The following is a 21115-nucleotide window of genomic DNA, read 5'->3' on the forward strand; positions in this document are numbered from 1 at the left end:
GCTCAAATAAACTCACAAAAATTTTCTTCAGGTTTGGATGTTTCTTATAACCAAAACATATTTTTAAGTTCTTTCACTTAATCAAGTGGGTTAATCAGTTTATATGGAAGAAAATGATCATATTTTGGCTTACTGGTCCATTGCAATACTATTTTTATATCTTAAAATGAAAACATTACAAATGTTTTGGAATATATGAAAACTTTTGGCTTGTTCCAGTTTTGGCTCTTTTGTATCACACCATTTTCTTCTTTAAAGCCAGTGATTTTAGTATCCGATTTACTGGATTCTGGTAGTACTTTTATCACTTACCAAATGTGAATAATAATACCTATCTCATGCGATTATAGTGAAGATGAAATGAAATGAGATACTTTATGCAAATTTAGGGCCACATAGAAGGTATTAAAAAATGGGAGTGCCATCTCTCCTTCCTCCGAATTCATGGCCTTAATTTTGGGAGTTTCAAGCAGTATAGATGTGAAAGGTAGTTTGGAATCAGTGAAGCCCAGGTTCACACCTCAGCTCAGCTTTTGCCCAACTGTGTGACCTGGGCAAGTGTCCTAGCCTCTCAGAACTTTCCTATTTTGCAGGAATGCTGTGAGGTTCACAAGTAACCTATGCAAATATCAGACATACAGTTAGTACAAAATTGTTGTTTCCTTTATACGTAGAGAAAATGACTGTTGTTCTATAAAACAGAGCTAATGATTAGGTTTTGTGAAAATGCTCCATTGCATAATTGTGGGTGATTTCAAACACCTAGAAACTTACCTGGGCATCGTTTCATGGCTGTCTCATCTAATCTTTGTAAGTCATGTTTTGGTCTTGGAATGTTTAAAGCTCTATCATGAGGACAATGTGACTAGAGATACCTATCAGCTATCGTGGCCATTGACCCAGCTGTGGGGGTACCCAGCCAAACTAGAGCCCAATTTCTCCCCCAGAGTCTTGGAAAGGTTACAGACAGATGTGGTAGGCATGAGATTACAGGCCCAGAGGAAGAGGTCGGTGCTGTGGGCAGTATATTTGACAGGCTCACACACTGCAAGCCTTGTTCTGGGTCCCTTACAAAGCACCTCTTTAGGATGAAAACAAGATGTTCTTTGTAAATAAAAGTTCATGCATTTGAGTAATGAAGTCATTTTCCAGGGCCGCAGTGAAAGATATTCTTCTCCCAAGCCTCTGGGTGAGGACTGTCAGGAGGAAGAGGGGTAGCCAGTCAGTCCCCAGGGATGATATTAGCACAAAGGGTGCAGCGGCCCATCTCTGAAAAAGGAGAAACCTTGCCCGAGGAGGTGGGTGCCCTTCCCCTCTGCCATCTGAAATCATCTACCTCTGGCTCCTGCCCCCAGGATCCCCTTTTCACCCACTTTCCTGCAAACTAGGGGCCGAGAGGGATACATACAAGATCTATCTAAATACAGATAAAACAGCCAGTCACCTTAGCTAAATAACTAAGAGATGTAAGCAAGCAATGGCAAAAGCTAAATATTCATCTGGGTTCCTTGGAGGGGCTCGGGACTGAGAGGGAGGAGAGCCGAACCGGTGTGTGAAAGGCGGGCTTGGAGGGGGAGGGCCCGGGAGTAGAAGGTACAGAGGGAGTGGTGAGGCTGGGCGTGGGAAGGCAGCCAGGCTCTCAGCCCTCAGTCCAGCCCCGCAGGGACAGGAGGTGGCCAGGCTGGCCGGGCTCGCCCAGTTCAGTCTGCCTTTTGATGCTCAGCTTTGAGTTCCATCCATCTGTATGTTCTTCAGCCAGAACCTCTGGGAAGAGAGAGAAAGAGAGAAAGTGAGAGAGGCAAACCCTGGGGAAAGAGAGGAGAGAGAAGGAGGGAGGGGGAAGAAGGGAGGGAGGAAGAGGAGAGAGAGAGAGAGAGAGAGAGAGAGAGAGACTCCCTTACTCTCTCACTCTCCTTTTCCTTCTTTTTTTTACTAAGTTGCTGCTTGGGCTGCCTTGGGTTCCCACATCTGGATTCTGCGAGCGCAGGGAAGGTGAAGTGAGGAGGCACCTCTGCACCACGGAGGGTCCCAGCGAGGACAAACGTCTGCCGAGCCCCGAAAGCCTTGCTGGATGCCCGCGGCCGGATGGCTCTGAGCTCAGCCTGGCGTGCGGTCCTGCGTCTGTGGCTCCTCTGGGGCGCTGCCTGCTCCGGCGCGGCGTCCAGGGACGACAACGCGTTTCCCTTTGACTTTGAAGGGAGCTCAGCGGTTGGCAGACAGGACCCGCCTGAGACCAGCCACCCCCTCGTGGCTCCCGGAAGGCTGCCGCCTGCTGCAGAGGTACAGTGTCCCTGCCATTGTCACCCCCTGGGCACCTGCCCGCGGGCTGTGCGGGCCGCGCTCCTGTCCCTCTCCTCCCCCTTCCCCTTCCCCTCCCCCATCCCCCTTCCGTTTCACCTGGATGAGGTCAGTTCAGAAACTTTTGAAATGAAGAGTTTACTGTGTACATTGGATTGGGACGTTGTGAGCTGAGAGCTGAGGCTTTGGAACGTGCCAGGTTCAAACCGGCCAAAGCGCCTCCTCTGAGTCAGTCTGCCTGCACCTCTGCGACTTTCTGCCCTTGGTGCCCAGGGGAGTCGTGTTTGTCCGGCCACAGCACTTGATGCCTGTGCCCTGCACTGGCTTCCTGCTGTCCTGTCTGGTTAGGACAGTGGGAACAATAGGGGAGGACCAATCCTTTTGTCACAAACTAAACAGAAGATCCTCCCTGGAGAGTGAAGGGGTGGGTGAGGGTGATGGCACTAAAGCAGCGGTTAGGGAACTGCCAGCAGATAAAGATATGCTATGGATGATATGTTTACTCAGAGCTGCTGTTTATTGTGCTCAATTACAGTAGCTTTTTTAAAAATTCTTTATTAGTTAAGGTATTACAAATGTGCCAATGGACATGGACAACAGGGGGATGAGAACATGAGTGGGGGTGGGGGTGGGGGTTAAATTACAATAGCTTTTATGTTGAAGACATTAGCAAAGGGTAGAAATTGGGTAAAGGAAAATGAACCCAGAGTAAGTGGTTTAGGAGCCCCTGAGGCGAGACGGCCGACAGCACGTCCAGGGTGTGGGAGATGCTCAGTAGGAGGAAAATGAAGTCATCTAAGTTCATGGGAAAGGAAGGAGCAATCGACCCAAAACACACACACACACACACACACACACACACACACACACACACCCTATAGTTATAGTTGTAGCAACTATAGAACCAAAGCTGTTATGTGGATTGACACCATTCCTAACAGAGTGGAAGTCTGGATTATTGCTATTAAGTCTACTAATTGTCAGTGTAACTGTAGTTATTAACTATTGCTGATAAAATAGGGTGCATGAAGATGACCCTGCTCCAGGAGTGAGCCCTACCCACGCCCAAGAAAGGGGGGAGGGTGGGTAGGCATAGAGCATACCAATGTCCTATTGTGGTGCAAACTGCAACCTCGGGGAGAAAGGGGGCAGGGCTTCTGGTCACCTTCGCACTCAGACAGGGGGCCCAGCAGAGACTCCTGGGAAGTCCTAGGAAGGCATCCCTTCTCTACAGGCTTGGATTTCACCCCCAGAGGCATTGTCTCCACCTGTTGTTTGGGCATGGAAAGTCCCTGAAATGCTTAACTTAAGAATAGAGTTGCCAGAAAAAAATACAAGCTGCTCAATTAAATTTGAATCTCAGATAAACAACAAATAGATTTTTGGTTATGTCTCAAATATTGCACGGGAAGTATTTAAACTTAAAAATTATTCATTGGGTATCTGAAATTCAGATTTATATGGGCATCCTGTATTTTTGTCTGCTAATTCTAAAGAGAGAGGCATACTTTTTGTAGCTTTTTCCCCCCACAAAAAATAACAAAATAATTATTGGATTTTTAGGGAAACTTAAGTTTATTGTTAAGACCCTGAACAATTTTTTATATACCCATTTGTCCAGTAAAATAATAGGAAGGTGGCACACTAAAGTGTTTACTTGCAGGCTTTGTGGTCTAATGATCCCAAGTTCAAATTTCAACTTATCTGTTCTTTACCTTGGGCAAATTATAGATGCATAAGTTGCAGATAAAGAAACTGAGGCTTAGAGGAGTTATTGATTTCTACTTCACATTCATTTATCGTGATGAAACCAGATAAAATATATAGAGTGCTTACCACAGTGCCTGACATAGTATAAATGCTTTATATATCCTAAGTGTTGTTGTTATTATTATAAAATACATGGATGATTGGATAAAAAGAAACACTTATCTGGGAATAGTTCTTAGAATTTTTTTTTTTACGGTGCTGTTTTGTTTAATATTGCTATATCTCTGTCTATATTCTTCCAGCCAGAAAGAACACTCTATAGTGAATTAATTTGTAATACTGTTGGTCTCATAGGTTCAGGATACCAGAGCCTTTGGTTTAGGGAAACAGACAGAAATGATTAGTCATTCCAGGAGGGTCGAAATATATGATGTAGAAAGGGTGGGATTGGAATCATTACATTCCCACTGCATAGTTTCACATAATGCCTCCAGTTAGCCTGCATGCAGTCCCCCAGGATCCCAACGCCCCCACCGTCGGGTTTCCCATGCTCTTTATAGCCAGTATGGCGACTTTAAGCCAAATACATTCCGGAGATTTAACGACACAGTACAACCACCCTACTGAATTGGTTCAGGAGACTGTATTTATATCTACAGAGAGAGAACGAGAACATGGACACATCTAATATGTTGTTCCTGAGAAGTTGGAGATGTGACTGGAAGGATATTCTAAAAATAAATTCACTTATTTCAATTGGATTTATATGAATGGTTATTCCTCAATTATCCTTTGAGGGAAGGAAGAAAAGTACTAAAGCCAACATGCAGCAGTGGGAGGCACTTGGCTGAAGGCCTTCCTAAAGCTCCTAAGTTCCTCAATAGCAGGGCTTGTGTCCTCTCCACCCCTGGTCCTCAGCCTGTGACATGGACTCCAGCACACTGTGGTGCACAGTGAGAGTTAGGGGAACAAATGCATGAAACATGCATTGGATAAAATGTTGGAGAGCACTGACTGTCCAAGAGAAAGGTCCTTCCTTTCCTTCCAAAACAAGCCCCAGCTCTCCCTGGGAGGCAAAGAATTTTTTTTACAAAGAGCACCCAAGGGTAAGGGTAACTCTGTGCTCATTGGGAGGATGTTCTCGCCTTCTGCTTTTTTACAAGCAATTCATTGAGTTCGTTATTGATGAGTTTATGGTGAGAGCAGTGATTCTTAGGAGGTGGGGGTGGGCAAAGGGGAAACTAGGCGATTTTTAAAAGTATATTCAGTATTCTGTTATTTCACATTTAAGAAAGTCTTTATTTTGTAATAGCAAGACTTAGGTATAGCAAGTAAAACTAAGTCTTCTTGACCATATAGATGTGCAACTGGAGGGGTGGAGATGGGAACAGTTCCCAAGGACAGAATGTCAGAGTGTCCTTGGAAGAAATGACATTCTGATTTATCAAAAAGAAACAGGAGTTAAGCAAGGTCAAGAACACTAGGCTAGAGGTCCAGACTGCATAGCTGGAAAGAAGCCACACAGAGACTCAGAAGGAGAGGGTGGGGACTCTGTTGGAAGAGCAAGGTGGGAGGTGGGGGAGGCCATGGGGCTGTTACTGCCTTTGGCAGATAATTGAGAAAATAAGGGACATAACTGACAATATGAGCAAACTTTCCTGAGAGGGGAAAACCGGAATTCATTTCCTGGCAACTGACTGGGTGTTGCTGTTGTTGTTGGCTTCCCTCCAAGAAAATCTATTGGCCCCTGATTTTCCCCACACTAGACAAACTTACCTACTAAAAACAAGCACATGAAACTAGACTGGTTCTGAGGGACTTTTCCTCTGGACTCTTTCCACTATTGATATGTGATTCCCATTCTCCAGCATGTAAGTGGGCGCCAGGCCACTAAAGGATTGCAGAATGTTTATTGAAAGACAGTTTAGATCTCTTTCACTATCTGCTTTCCTTTTCCTTCTCTTGGTCCCTTACTTTGAAAAAAGACATGCAGAATCATACTAGCACCTCCAGTCACTGGCCTGGGCCATCATTCTGTACTGCTGTTCAGCAGAGCAATTAGGTCATTTGAAACCCCCATATTCAATCATTATTTCACTCACTTAATACTCATCCAATGAGCAGGTTTGAACCCTTACCGCATACAGAGCAAAAAAGTAGGTGCCTGAAGGGACAGAAAGGAAGCAGTCACATCCCTACCCTCAAGGAGTAAGAATTCTAAGAAAGAAAAATACATACATAGTCACTGTATAAGGAAGAATGAATCAACGTTCTGTAAGAGTGGCTACAACCTAGTGCCATGGTAGCAATGTGGAAAAAGTATTACTCTTAAGATAGACCAGTAGGGTACAATCGCCTACTCACCAAACATCAAAGAAGATTCCTAAAAACATTATTTTAGAAGGACCAGAATATAGTCATGGCAGTAGTAATAATAATAGCATGGTTTATAGCTAACACCCATTGAGTATTTACCACGTGCCAGACACCGGTCTAAGCACTTTCTACGAATTATTTCCTTTAACCCTTATGACAACTTAATGGGACTAATATAGTTATTTTCTCATTTTGCAAACTTGGAAACTGAGGCATAAAACACTTGCCCTGGCACCCTACCTGGTAAGTAACACAGCTACAAAGGAGTTTATAAGGTAATTTTGATTATGCAGGAGTATCTAGAAAAAGGTAGTTAGGTAAGTAGAACTCTCTGCAGGCATAATTTTAGCCAACATTCTGGAAATTTCTTAAAATGAAGATATATAAAATGCCGTTCAAAGATCATTTACATAGTACTTGCTAGATGAGTAGCATAGGGAGCATAAAATTTTAGGATTACCAAAGAATTGCAATAACTTCTCTTCCCTGTCGATTAACTGCTTTTTAAACTACTACTCAAATAGAAAAGGAAATAATTAACACTTATAGACTTCTACAAGGTCCTATGAACCTACATGCATTATCTTATTTAGTACTCAATAGTGAAAATTATACCCATTATACAGATGAGCAAATTGATGGAGATGGTCCACAGCATGGATTACTGGACTAGCCTGCAAGAGACTTGGGATTCCAAATTCTGTTCTCTTTTCCCAGCATATCACTGAGTTTTCCTGATAGATTTCTTTCTTTTTTTAAAACTATAGAATTTTCTTGTATCTTGTGTTGGTTTTATAAGCATGTTCTAGTATATGTTTCCTCTACATGATGCTACAGTCTACATTAGTAGCTCAGGATTTAGATTGATAGGTAGAGAATTAAAAACAAACAAAAAAATCTACAACAATACATACATGGTCTATCTTATAGAACTTTTATAAAATTTCTGGAATATAAAGACTAGCTTTTGCTATAGTTCCAGAGTTCTCTGCTTTAACCAAAAGAAGGTTTTTAGTTGTCGTAAAGTTTACATAGCATAAAATTTAGCATTTTAACCATTTTAAGTGGCATTAGGTCCATTCACATTGTTATGCAATCATCACCACTATGCATCTTCAAAACTTTTTTCATCTTCCCAAACTGAAACTCAATACTTATTAACAACAACTTTTCATTAACCTCTTCTCCCAGGCCCTGACAACCACTATTCTATTCTCTGTGTCACGAATTTGACTAATCTAGGTACCTCATATAAGTGGAATCTGTAATATTTGTCCTTTGTGAGCTTTATTTTACCTAATATAGTGTCTTCAAGGGCTCATTCATGTTTTAGCATGTGTCCAATTTTCACTTCTTATAAGGCTGAATAATATTTAATTGTCTGTATAGATCACATTTTGTTTATCTATGTACCTGTCAGTGGACATCTGGGTTGTTTCTACCTTTTGGCTACTGTGAATAGTGCTGCTCTGAACATTAGTGTACACATATATTTGTTTGAGTCCCTGCTTTCAGTTCTTTTGGGTATATACCCAGAAGTGGAATTGCTGATCATATGGTACAGAGAAAGTTATAAAACTCAAAGTCTTGTAGAGGCCAAGCAAAAAATAAGTGGGCAGTCCTAGCCAGTTTTGCTCAGTGGATAGAGCGTTAGCCTGCGGACCAAAGGGTCCGAGTTCGATTCCAACCAAGGGCATGTACCTTGGTTGCAGGCTGCTTCCCAGCCCAGGCCCTGGTCAGGGCTTGTGTAGGAGGCAACCAATTGATTTGTTTCTCTCACATCAATGTTTTTCTCTGTCTTCCCCTCTTCCACTCTCCCTAAAAAACAATGGAAAAATATCCTTGAGTGAGGATTAACAAAAAAAAAATTTTAAACATAAAAAAAAATAAGTGGGCAGTGAAAGGAACACATCCTGTGAGTGATGGAGCCAAAGCAACAGGAGAAGTGGGTCCTCTGCCAGAGGGGCAGCCACTTCTCTGTGTTGCCAGGTCTTCTTTTTTTTCAAGAGAAGACAGAATGTGGATTCTTAAGTGAAACCGTTGATTCAATTCTTAAAAATGCTCTGTGGAAAGTACATCTGATGGCCCAATTCAGCCTGAGGGCAGTTTATTTGCAGTCTCTGAATTAAAACATTTTAAGTTCACCTTTCATCAAAGGCACAATGTGGGCATCTAGCCAGACAAATGTACTCTGAACCCAGCTCCACTACTTTTTAGGTGTTTGACTTTGGGCAAATTTGTTCATCTTTCAGAGACTCTGTTTGTTTGATTGTAAACTGAGCAGAAGCACATTTGCCTTGCAAGATTGTTGTGAAATAAAATCTACATAACCTGCCTAACTAAAAGTCTGCCCTTAGTTCTCTCTCCTGTTCCTCTCACCTCACCCCTCTCTTTCTTCTACTTTGTTTTTATCTATCTGTAAGTTAAGATTTGTAGTATCAGTCTATTTTTATCTGAATTTTCTTATTCTGTAACTTTGATTACTTTCCATGTTTGCTTACAAATTTGCTGATTATCCAACATTTGAGAAGAAAGAGACTGTTAGTTTAGTTTTTATAATTATTGTATCCCTAATGGTTCTTTGACCATAGCTTTAGGATTACCTGAGCAGTTAAGATAAATGAATGAGTTTTTCTAAATCCCCCAAAATCTAAGAACAAACAAGTAAGCAAAAAATAGTATCTTTGATATGACAAGGACTGTAACCTTTTTTCCTCTTTTTCAATTGAGTTCTCAAACCTGACTTATGCCAGTTTCTTGATGTATATAATGTCAAAAACACTCCTCTCCTTTATGGGTTTTCCTTGTTCAAAGTAATTATATAAATATAATGATAATGATGGCCACACATGATTTTGAGACATTTGATTGATTGGAAAACATTAAAATCAAATCACCAATACATGCTGTAAGTTCCAAAACTTAGCATTTGCAGACAATTACTTATTTGTTTTCTAAAACAAGTAAATCTGCTAGTTCATCAAGATGCAGTGACCACATACAGGAATATTTATATATCTACTCCAGCATTTGCCAAAGAGCAGTCTTTTTTTTTTTTCCAACTGTTTCTCTTTTTGCTCCTAGTGTGGTAAAGTTAAATTCTGGGAAATGCTTTACTAAAGGGAAGTTTAACCACAGATGTTTGTAATTCCAACTTAAGTTTCCCATCAAAGTTTTAATGAAATTCAGCTGCCAGCAGTTCGGCTCTGAATCAAGTCTTTTTCATGAGAAACTTGAGGGAAACAGCATTCCAAGGCTGAATGGTAGTGGGAAAATGTTCATCTACAAACCCAAATCCTCTGCATAAAGAAAAAAGACATAAGGAAACAAAAGGAGAGGGGAGTGGTCAGATGTACTTTGAGTCATGTGCAACAGGACCCTCTTTTCACTTCCAGGATGCTCTTAGTTTGTGTGATATATTCTGGTGGAAGCTAGTGAGCTAGTGTTTACTTAAATGGAGTGAAACATCTCCATTTATGACTGCATGGGAACTGATGAGTTAGAGAAACCCCACAACAATAACAGTTGCATTAGCACAGTTCTCTTGCAGCCTAGACCAGTAATCCACGCTGTACATACACCACAGTTAAAAGGACCCTTGAGCATAGTGCAGATTTTGTGTATTACTATTTACTTTGAAATGATATCCTCCTTTAGATGGAGAGGCATGATTACTTTAACGGAAATCAGGGAGTCCAGAGATCAAAGATGCTCTTACTAAAACTCACCTCAAACTCCTGTTACATGCAATACTGTTGTCTAGTTACAAAGTGAACTGCAGCACAGCATACTGAATTAAACAGCTTCGTAAAGCCAATGTCAGCCCAAAGGAATGCATATATAGACACCAGCAGAAGGCAAGAGAAATGTCCAGTGAGCCCCATATTGTCGGATGCTAGGGCTGTAGAACCATCTAGAACGACAATAAGAGCCAGAGCACATAGTCGAGTCTTGAGTTTAAAATCATGCCTGGCCTCTTCTTGCACAGCAGAGTGGCTCCACGGTGCCCTTCAAGCTTCACAGCCACAATGTGTGTGATTCCCCTTGACCAACAGAGATACAATTTGACAAGCTGAGTGCCCTAAGCGTAGCCTCCCTTCCTGCTGATGTGACTTGAGTCCTGGGAGCATCAGAGTGGTTCTGTCATCGGTGATTCTGTCAATTCTCAGGTCACAGGTGAGGTGCTAAATGCCTGTTATTTGAAGATTGAACGCGTCTGAATGCCCGGAGATGGACCAGTGTCTCTCTGTGGTGCATGATTATTGCCTCATTCCTTTTTGTTGCCTTGGAATTGTTGTCTGTCATGACCAATGTCAGCAGACACCCTGAAATCCCGTTCATAAGAGGCACACCCTGAAGCCTCTGCTGCAGCACAGTCAGCATAAAGGGGACCTGTTTGCACGTAGAGCCAGTGGGTGGTTATCGCTGGATGCATAACCCTATTGGACCTTGTGGTGTGGACCATGAAATCAAAGGAATCATAGAATGTTATCCCTAGAAAGAATGTTCTGTGACTCAGCCCCCTCATTCTGTAGGTGAGGAACCTGAGTATCAGGAAGGGGTTGGGGTTCTTCACTCAAGGACACAAAGCTCTTTAGCAGCAGTGCCAGGATCAGTGTTGTCTGACTTCTAACCTTATGTTCTCATCCTTAGCTTTAGAACTGGAGATAATTAAGTGAAGATATAGATACAGATATAGATTAGATATAGATATAGATAGATATAGATATAGATATTCCCCCAAAATGTGAAATGTGTACACACATTTTGAATAATTATAAAGGCAGTGTTTATTAAAATATATTTCATTTTCAAAATTGAGCTATCAGCTATTAAAGTATATATATGTATATATATGTATGCATATATGAGAAAAATTGTTTATTCTAATATGCTATCACTCACTTTACTTTTTATTGTTTCTATTTATCCTTAAGTTGATTTATCAGTAGGAGAGTCTCACAGGATGGGGTGCAGTGGGACAGGCACTGCACTGTGAGTCTAGAACTAATGATGCTGGCTCTTGGCCACGCCACTAACAACCAGATCACCTTCACCCATTAAAGGCACCTCAGCAAGTCCCTTCACTTCTCAGGGCCTCCGTTTCTACAGACTAAAAAGAACAAAACAAAAAGGTTATTGCTCCTAGCAACAGAGTTCTAGAATTGTCTAATAAATAGATCAAAAGTTATACTAATTAAAGGGAGGCTGGCTTAAGGAACAGAATCACTCAAGAGTCATAGCTGTTGTCCTAGTTAGAACCCCTAGTTCAGAGTCCAGAGCCTGAGGGAAGCAGGCTGATCTGGAGGGGCAGGTGGGGTGGGGCTGTTTTTATGGAATCCTTTTTCTGGCTTCCTCACAACCCCAGGTGCAGGGCTGGGGAAGGTTTTCAGGCCAGAGCACTGCCCCAGCCCCAGACATGAGCCTTTCCAAGGTGCCACAGCAAGAGGCTACCCAGCCAGCATTAGCAGCAGACACCTAAGTGTGTCCAGTGACGTTTGTCAGTAGTCTCCCACACCTGGGTTCCTAGGTGCTGTCACCTGCTTTACCCAGACCATTCAGGATGACTCTAAACATAAAGCTCCCCGCAGAGAAACAGGAAGCATGGCAATGGAAGAGGTAAGGCGCATGGAGAAGTCCTGGGAGGAGACTCAAGTCAGTGCGTCTCCTAACAGTTAAGCAGCACGTGACAGAAGGCCCAGAGAGGAGGATGTATTTCATGCAGTGCTGAAGGAAGGGAAGGCTGGGGACGGATTACTGGTTCATCAAATACATCCATTAAAATCACTGCATTATAGCATTCACGGGATAGCTGTCAATCATAAGGCAAAGAGGAAGTCTAACTCGATAATCTGCTCTAGATTGGTCAGAATGCAGCATTCAGAAGCAGATATTTTCAAGGACTTTTCTGGATGTCAGAATTGTTAGTAAGTGAGGGAACCTGCCCTGGTATGTGAATGCCCTGATTGTTCCTGGCGGTGGGGAAGAGGAGTCTAAATCGTAGTGACTCAAAGTGTGGCCCAGCCTAAGGACAGCAGGATCAGCTCCACAGGGCATGTGTGAGAGGTGCAGACTCAGCCTCCTCTCCTGAATCAGAGTTTGCATTTTCACCAGATCCCCAGGTTGTTCATATGCACATTAAAGAACGAGAAGTGTTAGCCTCTAAAATGCAGCGGGGCTTGAATTTTAATGGACTCAGGAGAAATTGGTAATCAAGAAAGGGAAGCTTTTTGGATACACTGCAATTATAGGGAGGCCTAAAATATAAAACCAAATCAAGGCTGTGTGAGGCTAGTGAGGGGCTCACGGGTACTAGCCTCTGGCCTGAAAAGTTACACTTTAGAATAAAAATTTAAAAAGCTTCAAAGCAGACTGATGCTTTAAGACATCTGAAGAAGCTGAAAAGGTTATGTCACTTACTGGCCTGCACATAGAAGGTATTCAGAAGGGGTTTTAAGGAAAACATGAAATGAAGGGGAGGTTTCCCACTCCTGCCTACTTCCCAGCACCCATAGCCTAGAAATACAGCCTCTGGAGACCCTGTGTTCTTGAGGGGAGAAGAGGCAGGGAAGAATATATTTGTGGAATTTGCTTGGAAATAGGGTGTTGCTCAGACTCTTCAGAAAATAGTGAGCTTGTAATGTTTTTCTTGCTAACAAGGGAGGCTTTCTAATTCAGTTTAATGTATCTTTAGGGAGTGAGGAGTATGGTCTATGGTCCTAGACTAGAAAAATAACGTTAACAAATATGGCAGAGCTAGTTCCTCACCGAGAAAATTGCCCAGGCTAGACCTCAAGCTGGAACTTTTCTGGACAGATTAAGATCTATAAGAAAGTGCTCTGAAGTCGAGGTCTGGGCCTCCTCCTGCATCAGAGGAGGCCTTGACATTCTCCTGGCAGATTCCAGGTTTCCTTGATGCTGCCTCAGCCCTGGGAGGGCCCCTTGCTATTTCATAACAGTCTTAAAGGACAGCAGCTATCCTTGAACCCATTCAGGGCGGCTAACTGGCTGATTTCAAAGATCCTTGTAGCTTTCATTCCTACGCCTTTGATTAGCACTTGCTAGGCATTGTTCTAACTACTTTAAATGTATTATTAATAAATGTATTATTAATTCATTTATTTCTCATAATATAATAAGGAAGACACTACTATCAGCACCATTTTACAGATGAAGAAAAGAAGTCATATATCAGTTGAGTAACTTACCCACGGTCATAGTTTAGGAAATCTGGCTCCAAGCTCTTAAACTTTGTCCTGTAATGACCCCCTAGCACAGTGGTTCTCAACCTTCCTAATGCCGAGACCCTTTAATACAGTTCCTCATGTTGTGGTGACCCCCAATTTCATTGTTACAAATTGAACATAATTAAAGCATAGTGGTTAATCACAAAAACAATATGAAATTATATATGTGTTTTCCGATGGTCTTTGTGAAAGGGTCGTTCGACCCCAAAAGGGGTCACGACCCACAGGTTGAGAACTGCTGCGTCTAGCATCTCTTTTTTTCTTTTTTTTAAACCTCAGAGTGCCTTAGACTATCTCAGCTAACAAGAGTCCCCCGTATCATCCAGGAATGCCAGAATGGTCTTAGTAGTTGAGGAATCTGTAAAGAACATTTAAATCAGTGCTAAGCATTAGTCATTTCAGTGGAATCCTGAGTTTACTATAGGGACTTACTACTAAAAAGAACTTGATAGAAGGATAAGGAAAGAATTTTAAAAGTAATAAAAGCAGAACCTCAGGGGAAATGATTAGACAGAGAATGTCAATCATAGGGAAACTGAGTGAAGGTTTAGAAAACATTTTATTTTTAACTTTTTTTTTCTATAAAAGACAATATAAAAAGAAAGGGAGTTTAGCAACAGCAAGGATTTATCAGATCTAAAGAAACAGGCTGTTAACTCCTTTCTTAGAAATTTTCAAGCACTGTATAAAACAATAGGTCTGAAATAAGTGAGCTATTGATTCAACACATAAATATTAAGAGCTAAGAGGCAGATGTGAGGCACAGATGATTCCATGAGATGGGACATAGGTAGACTCTGCCCTCTGGACTAGGAGACTAGCTGTGGTAGCAGTAGTCACTCATGAAGGCCATTGTTAATCTGGGGGTGGGGGGCTGTATTTATTACAGTAGTGGTTCCCCCAAATTTTCATGCCCAAGAATCTCTACTATTTCTTCTATTCCTCTAGCCTCATGTTTTGAAATATTTTGTGTAGTGTGTTAGCTTACTAGGGTTGCCAGAATAACATACCATAGACTAGGAAGGTTTAACAACAGGAATTTGTATTCTCACAGTTCTGGAGGCTAGAAATTTAAGATCGAGGTGCCCTCAGGGTTGGTTTCTGGTGATTGCTCTCCTCCTGACTTGCAGATAGTGATCTTCACTCTGAGGCCTCACAGAGCCTTTCTTCTACTATGCACATACAGAGAGGAAAAGAGGACCTCTATACTGACACCAGTTCTATCAGAATAAGGCCTCATCCTATGATCTCACTTAACCTTTATTCTCTCCTTTTAGGCCCTGTCTCCAAATAGACACGTAGGAACTGGGGAGGGGAGTGGGGAGCAAAACTGAGTCCATGCCTACCAAGTGAAGTATGTTAAGCAATAACTCATTTTTTAAATGAGGCAAAGTAATGTATAACTGCAAAAGAGAGCTTCTAGTAAAATTAGATGTTCAGTGTTCTGATTCTATATTTACTTCGGTCAAAAGTAAAAACAAAACTTAGCATTTAATTTTAGTTGTACATGTTTTAAACAGTAGGTCACAATTGATTCTAACTAGATATTTTAAAATATGGAAAATAGTGTGCTGGGTCCTATATTGTCACTTTGTATTCCTTAGGTGTCCAGGGACACTTGATTGATCAGCATAAATATATTCTCTTGTTGTTGTTTTTTTAAAAAAAGGTACCCACTGCCTTTTTTAAAGTAAGTGCCATGTATTCTACAAAAATGAATAAACGTGATCAAAGAGATAAAACAAGTGCACTAACAGTGTGATACAACTCAATTGATATTAAAAAAACCAACAACATTTAGAGGGTCTAGATCAGTGGTTCTCAACCTTTCTAATGCCGCGACCCTTTAATACAGTTCCTCATGTTGTGGTGACCCCCAACCATAAAATTATTTTCGTTGCTACTTCATAACTGTAATTTTGCTACTGTTATGAATTGTAATGTAAATATCTGATATGCAGGATGTATTTTCATTGTTACAAATTGAATATAATTAAAGCATAGTGATTAATCACAAAAACAATATGTAATTATATATGTGTTTTCTGATGGTCTTAGGCGACCCCTGTGAAAAGGTCATTTGACCCCCAAAGGGGTCGCGACCCACAGGTTGAGAACCGCTGGGAAGGTGCAGATGGGAAGGTCACAGGTGACTTCAGGGGAGAAATGTCATTTGAGTTGAATCTTTAGATTGAAGAATATTTAAGCTGAGCAGACTGGATTAGTAAAGACAAAAGACAAAGGATTTCTTCTAGAAAGGCATAAACTCCCAGTTACTGGGACTGGACAAGAGGGAGCCATTGAAGATTCCAGAGCAGAAAAGAAATTCAGTGAGAATTGTGCTTCATCAACATTAATCTGGAAACAGGCTGTTGGATGGCTTGGGCAATAGGCAGCAGAGAGCCTGGCATCAGGGTAACCTATGCTGTGTATTGGTAGTTGTCCAGGAGAGAGAGAAGGGCCTCGATTTGGGTGGTGGCCATGGTCTGGAAAGGAAAACACAGATACTGGAGTCATTGCAGAGATTTATCAAGATGAATAAATCTTTGCCATATATTTGGAGAGCAAAGATGATGAAGTCAAGGTGTTTGTAGAAGTGTATTACATCATGGGGAATCTTTTCAGAGAAATTTTAATATAAGACCTACTAAATCAGTGGCTTCCAAGCTAAGGTTTTATTGAAATGCCTCAGGTATAACTTGGGGTGAGGGAGGCTGAGCACCAAGAAGTTAGGGCTCTGCTTTCTTCTATAAGAGCATCTTTCAAAATTTCTTTTAGAGATGAATTCCACATGAGATTTCACTAGGGTGTGGGGTAGAAGATTTCTCTGTTCTAATATTTTTGAAAACCATTATGCTGGGAGCTCCCAATCATGAAATATCCAAAATGTTACCCAGAATCTTATTCAAATCAGTGCCTCCAAGGCACTTTCCCAACAGTATAGACACAGCCTCAGGGCCAGGACATGGTGCTGATAACCAGAGCTGCTGCTGCTCTGAGCTCCTCTGCAGCAGCTCCAAACAGGAGCTAACAATCTCTAAACAATTGGTGCTCTCCTGAGAGATATTTTTATGCTTCCTGTTCCTTGTCTGAGGATATTTTTGGCCCTTTCCTAGGAAATTAGGAAATTCCATTTTTGTCTCAGTTATTACCTGGGAGTGCTGATCAAAACAACAAAGGAATTTTAGAAAAAGGATAGGGTGGTAGCGAGTAGACAAGACAGCTGGTATGTGTTGGACCTCATAAGGAGTGGTCAGATATTTACTTGGTTCTTATTTTTCTGAACCAATTAATCCATCACCATGAGCATCATCTTATCCTAGAAGCTAAACCACAGTTTATTCCCCACACCCTGAGCTTAAAACGATTGTTCCTAATCTTCCTCTCTTCCTCACTCAACACAGGATTATACCTCTCTATGGTCCTTTACCTCCAAAAGCCAAAATGCTTCCACTATGAGTACTTCCACTATGTCTATTGAAAGAGAAAAAATGATTATTAAAAACTGTATTTTATCTTTACTTTTTCATTTGATTAAAAAAGTAACACCCTAAGCGTTTCAGTGTCATGAGGCAAGCTGCAGCTTGTTTTATTTGCTTTATGACGTACGTGCAGAACACCAAGGGAGAACTGATCTTTTGATTGATTAGGAAAGCTTCCTTTATGTCTCAACCTATAGCTTGAAGCATTTAGCATTTAAAAATTAGCTATTGATGTTGCACCAATGTTATCCCAAACTGCTAAGTGTTGGAATTTGCAATAACTACTAACTCAGTTGAAAAATAATGTGAACCTTGCTAGTATGGCTTAATGGTTGAGCATCAACCTAGGAACCAGGAGGTCACAGTTCAATTCCCAGTAAGGGCACATTCCTGGGTTGCTGGCTTGATCCTCAGTGGAAGGCTTGCAGGAGGCAGCCAATCAATGATTCTCTCTGATCATTGATGTTTCTATCTCTCTCTCCCTCTCTCTTCCTCTCTGAAATCAATAAAAATATATATTTTAAAAAATGCAAATCCCTTAAAATAAAAGAAAAAGAATGTTACTACTTATAAAGCTCCCATTACAAGTTAAATGTCTACATATTTCCACCTTGATTTCAACCATCTAACAAACCGGGTGGTTATTAATCTAATTTATGGAAATTTGGAGCTATTAAATCATTTGCCTGAAGTCTCATAGCATGTACCTTATTGAGGCAGAAAGAAGTTTTATAGATTTCTTGAGTGTTAGTATGGGAAGAGCCCAGAAATTATTGTGCCACTGATGCTGTTGAAAGAGGAGAAAACCAGAGCCAGAAGTTCAGGCACTAACTCCAGGTTTTTAGAACTGGAACCAGAACCACATTTCCTGGCTCTTAGAGCAGCCCTCTTGCCTTTCTGCATAAGACCATGGATGCAGAATAAGTAATAGTGGTGAGGAACACCTGAATCAAACAAGAGCATATCCCATGTTCACCTTCTTGTTACGTAGTATGTCACCATGTATGCCTGAGTCCTAAGTAATTTTACTACTAAAATATTTCAAGTTTTCTTGGCCTTTTAGTCATTATGTTTATCCCAATTTTGAAATTAAGTCATGATCACATCATTCATGCCTTTTATTTCAAGGATTTTTGCTTTGGCTCCATATGGCTATTGACCCCTTAAACTATGCTCTCAGCACGTATACTTAGAAAGCTTTCAAGTGCAATAAGACTTCAGAATTTCCGGCTAAAGTTTTCTGTCGGTCATGTAAAAATAAACAACACATCCTGGATCTTAAAAGGAAGAAAGAAAAAAAGCACTATTTCAAGAATGAACAATGATGTTTTTGTTTTAAAACAATATGAAGAAATAATTTTAAAAATTTCCCAATCACATCATGTCTGTTATTCCCTCTACACACAGTCACCTTTCAGGTTTCCCTATGACTTCAAGAAACTTTCCTATCATGTAGCAAAGAAATTGCAACCTGAAAAATTAAGGAGGAAGATGAAATATGTGATGGCACCAAAGTGGCCTACTCTGGCAGTCAAATCCCAATGAAACCTTCCCAACCAACTTTACAACAATCCTGAGTTTCAACAGCTCCATTTTATTTGTGGAGCTTTTTCACTGCTGATTTTGAAGCCGAAGTCCCCTGACTCTTCTAACACAAGGAACTACGTAATATAATACCTGCTTCTCAAAGAAAATCTCCCAATTCCCAGCAAAACTATAGTTGGTAAAATCCAGGGACTGTCCCATGAATAACATCTGCTTAGATGTATCCTGAGTCCAATAGAGGAGAGGAAATAAGGAGGATTTTAGGGGGTTAAGACAGTCCCCATATGGTCAGCAAAATAGGAAGGTCTTTGAAAGGCAGGACACCTCTAACCTGCTGCCCCCTCAATAGTTTATTTTCAAAATAGCAGGCACCCTCATCCCTTGATCTCTCCCCTAGTCTCTGATGTGAGGAGGATCCTCAGTATGGCGAGAGTAATCTATAATGATAAAAGCAAAATATGCTAATTAGACCGGACAGCCAAACGACCTTCCAGACGTCATTCTGGATGAAGTCGCGGTGTTGGGGGCCGAGGCAGAGGCGGTTAGGGGTAATCAGGCAGGCAGGCAAGTGGTTAGGGGCAATCAGGCAGGCAGGCAGAATGGCTAGGGGCGATCAGGCAGGCAGACAGGTGAGTGGTTAGTAGCCAGTGGTCCTGGATTGCAAGAGGGTGCAGGGCGGGCTGAGAGGACTGCCCCCTCCCGTTCACAAATTTCGTGCACCAGGCCTCTAGTACTGTATATAAAATGATATAAATAGCTTAATAAATCAGAGTAATAATCTCTATCAGGGAAGAAGAATACTCTTTGTAAGGTGCTTTAAAATCTCTGGGTTTTGTTAAAAGGCTGGGCTCTTTCTACTCTCAAAGAGTATTTGTGATTATTTTGGCAAAAGAAGTACATTGTTCCCGTGACCTGTGTTTTTGGACCTGCAATATACCAAAATGTTCACTGGAAATAAGCATTTTGTTGATTTTTTTTTAGAGCATATTTTTTGCCTGCTCTTCCATTTAGTTATTTTGAAAACTTAAACGTGTTGGATCCTTTTTTTAAGTTTTAAGACATTATATCTTCATCTCAGATTATCTAAACTGTTTTGATTTTCCTTTTATTACAATCTCTCTTTTTTTAATCTACTAACATAAGCTCATGTTCATCTAGAAAATGTGCTTTCTCTTCGAAGTCATGAGTCAGTATGAATTTCTTATGAGCTTAGTTCAAATTGCCTAAGAAATCTACAAATTTCCAAAAAAGGGAAAAACAAAAACAAAATAGTAGTGAAAGCTTTAAATAAGGACAGTTTTTTGCTCTATTTTAGCTGTTCAGTAACTGGGCTATTGACAGTAGAATATTGAAAACCAAGCACCAGGTTCTTGCTTTAATTCTTGGTAGGTGCTAAGTCAATTAAATCAATCTTGTAGCTACTCAGAGAGCCGCAAAACTAAGTATTTCCACCACCATTCTCTTGACCTTCTCGCTTTGGACCACATATATTAGATAGCAGAATGAAAGAGGATAGAATAAAAATACTGTCTTTTTATAGTTGGATGGCATTCTCCCTATGCATAAATTATAACTTGGAAGTTATTATTGATTCCAAAATTCCTAACTTGTAAGCTATGTGACAATCACTCATAAGGGCTGGTGACCACAAAGAACAAATGAGGCTTCTAGGCATACCTAGCAGTTATTTCAGGGGTTGGGGCATGCCTTCAGTGTTTTCTATAAAGTACAGAAAGAGAGCGGTATCTCCTCATGAGTAGTATACTGTAAGCCAGAAGGTTGCTGAAAATGTCACACAAGTTCAATTGCTGATATAAAACTAATCCTCCCAAAGAAGATCCCAAAAAGAAAGGCCATCTGGTGCCTTTATTGAAGGAGATTACCAAGACGAAAGGATGCAATTCAACAACAGAAAGAACATACCTTAGGAGTGACTAAAAAATTCCCTGTGCTTTTCAGATTTTCAGCTTCAGCTTTCCTCCTTCCAGAAAATCCTGCACACATGCTACCTCCTCCACAGACCATTCTTCACCACCACCCCCTCATGTCAAAAGTAACTTGTCCTTGCTCACTCTCTCAGCATTTCTCTGTGCCTCTCATATTATGATCCTTAGAACTTTCTATCTCGTATTATATATATACTAGAGGCCCGGTGCACAAAAATTTGTGCACTCGGGGGGGTGGGGAGGGGGGGGTCCCCCAGCCCAGCCTGTGCCCTCTCGCAGCAGGCCTAAGCCAGCAGGTCATTATCTCCCCTCGGGAGATAATGGCTTAGGCCTGCTCCCCGGTGGCAGAGGGCAGACCCAATCCCTAAGTGCAGCCCCTGGTCAGGCTCAGAGCAGGGCTGATTGGGGAGTTGGGGCGCTGCCCCCTGTCATGCACAGAGCAGGGCGGATCGGGAGGTTGTGATGCCACCCTCAGTCACGCTCAGGGTAGGACCGATTGGGGGGTTGGGGC

The 21115-nt window shown here is 41.4% G+C and overlaps 1 protein-coding gene across 1 annotated transcript in view; it reads left to right on the forward strand.

Annotated features, from left to right (window-relative positions):
- Window positions 1–1627: 1627 nt before the first annotated feature.
- LAMA4 (laminin, alpha 4) overlaps window positions 1628–21115 on the forward strand; it is a 139583-nt gene continuing 120095 nt past the window's right edge. The window contains exons 1-2 of the mRNA XM_014531270.1: window positions 1628–1789; window positions 1938–2280. Coding sequence (XP_014386756.1) covers window positions 2086–2280 — 195 coding nt within the window. The 5' untranslated portion in view covers window positions 1628–1789; window positions 1938–2085. The remainder of the gene's footprint in view (window positions 1790–1937; window positions 2281–21115) is intronic.

Source organism: Myotis brandtii, unplaced genomic scaffold (assembly GCF_000412655.1).
Source record: "Myotis brandtii unplaced genomic scaffold, ASM41265v1 scaffold8, whole genome shotgun sequence".
NCBI lineage: Eukaryota > Metazoa > Chordata > Mammalia > Chiroptera > Vespertilionidae > Myotis > Myotis brandtii.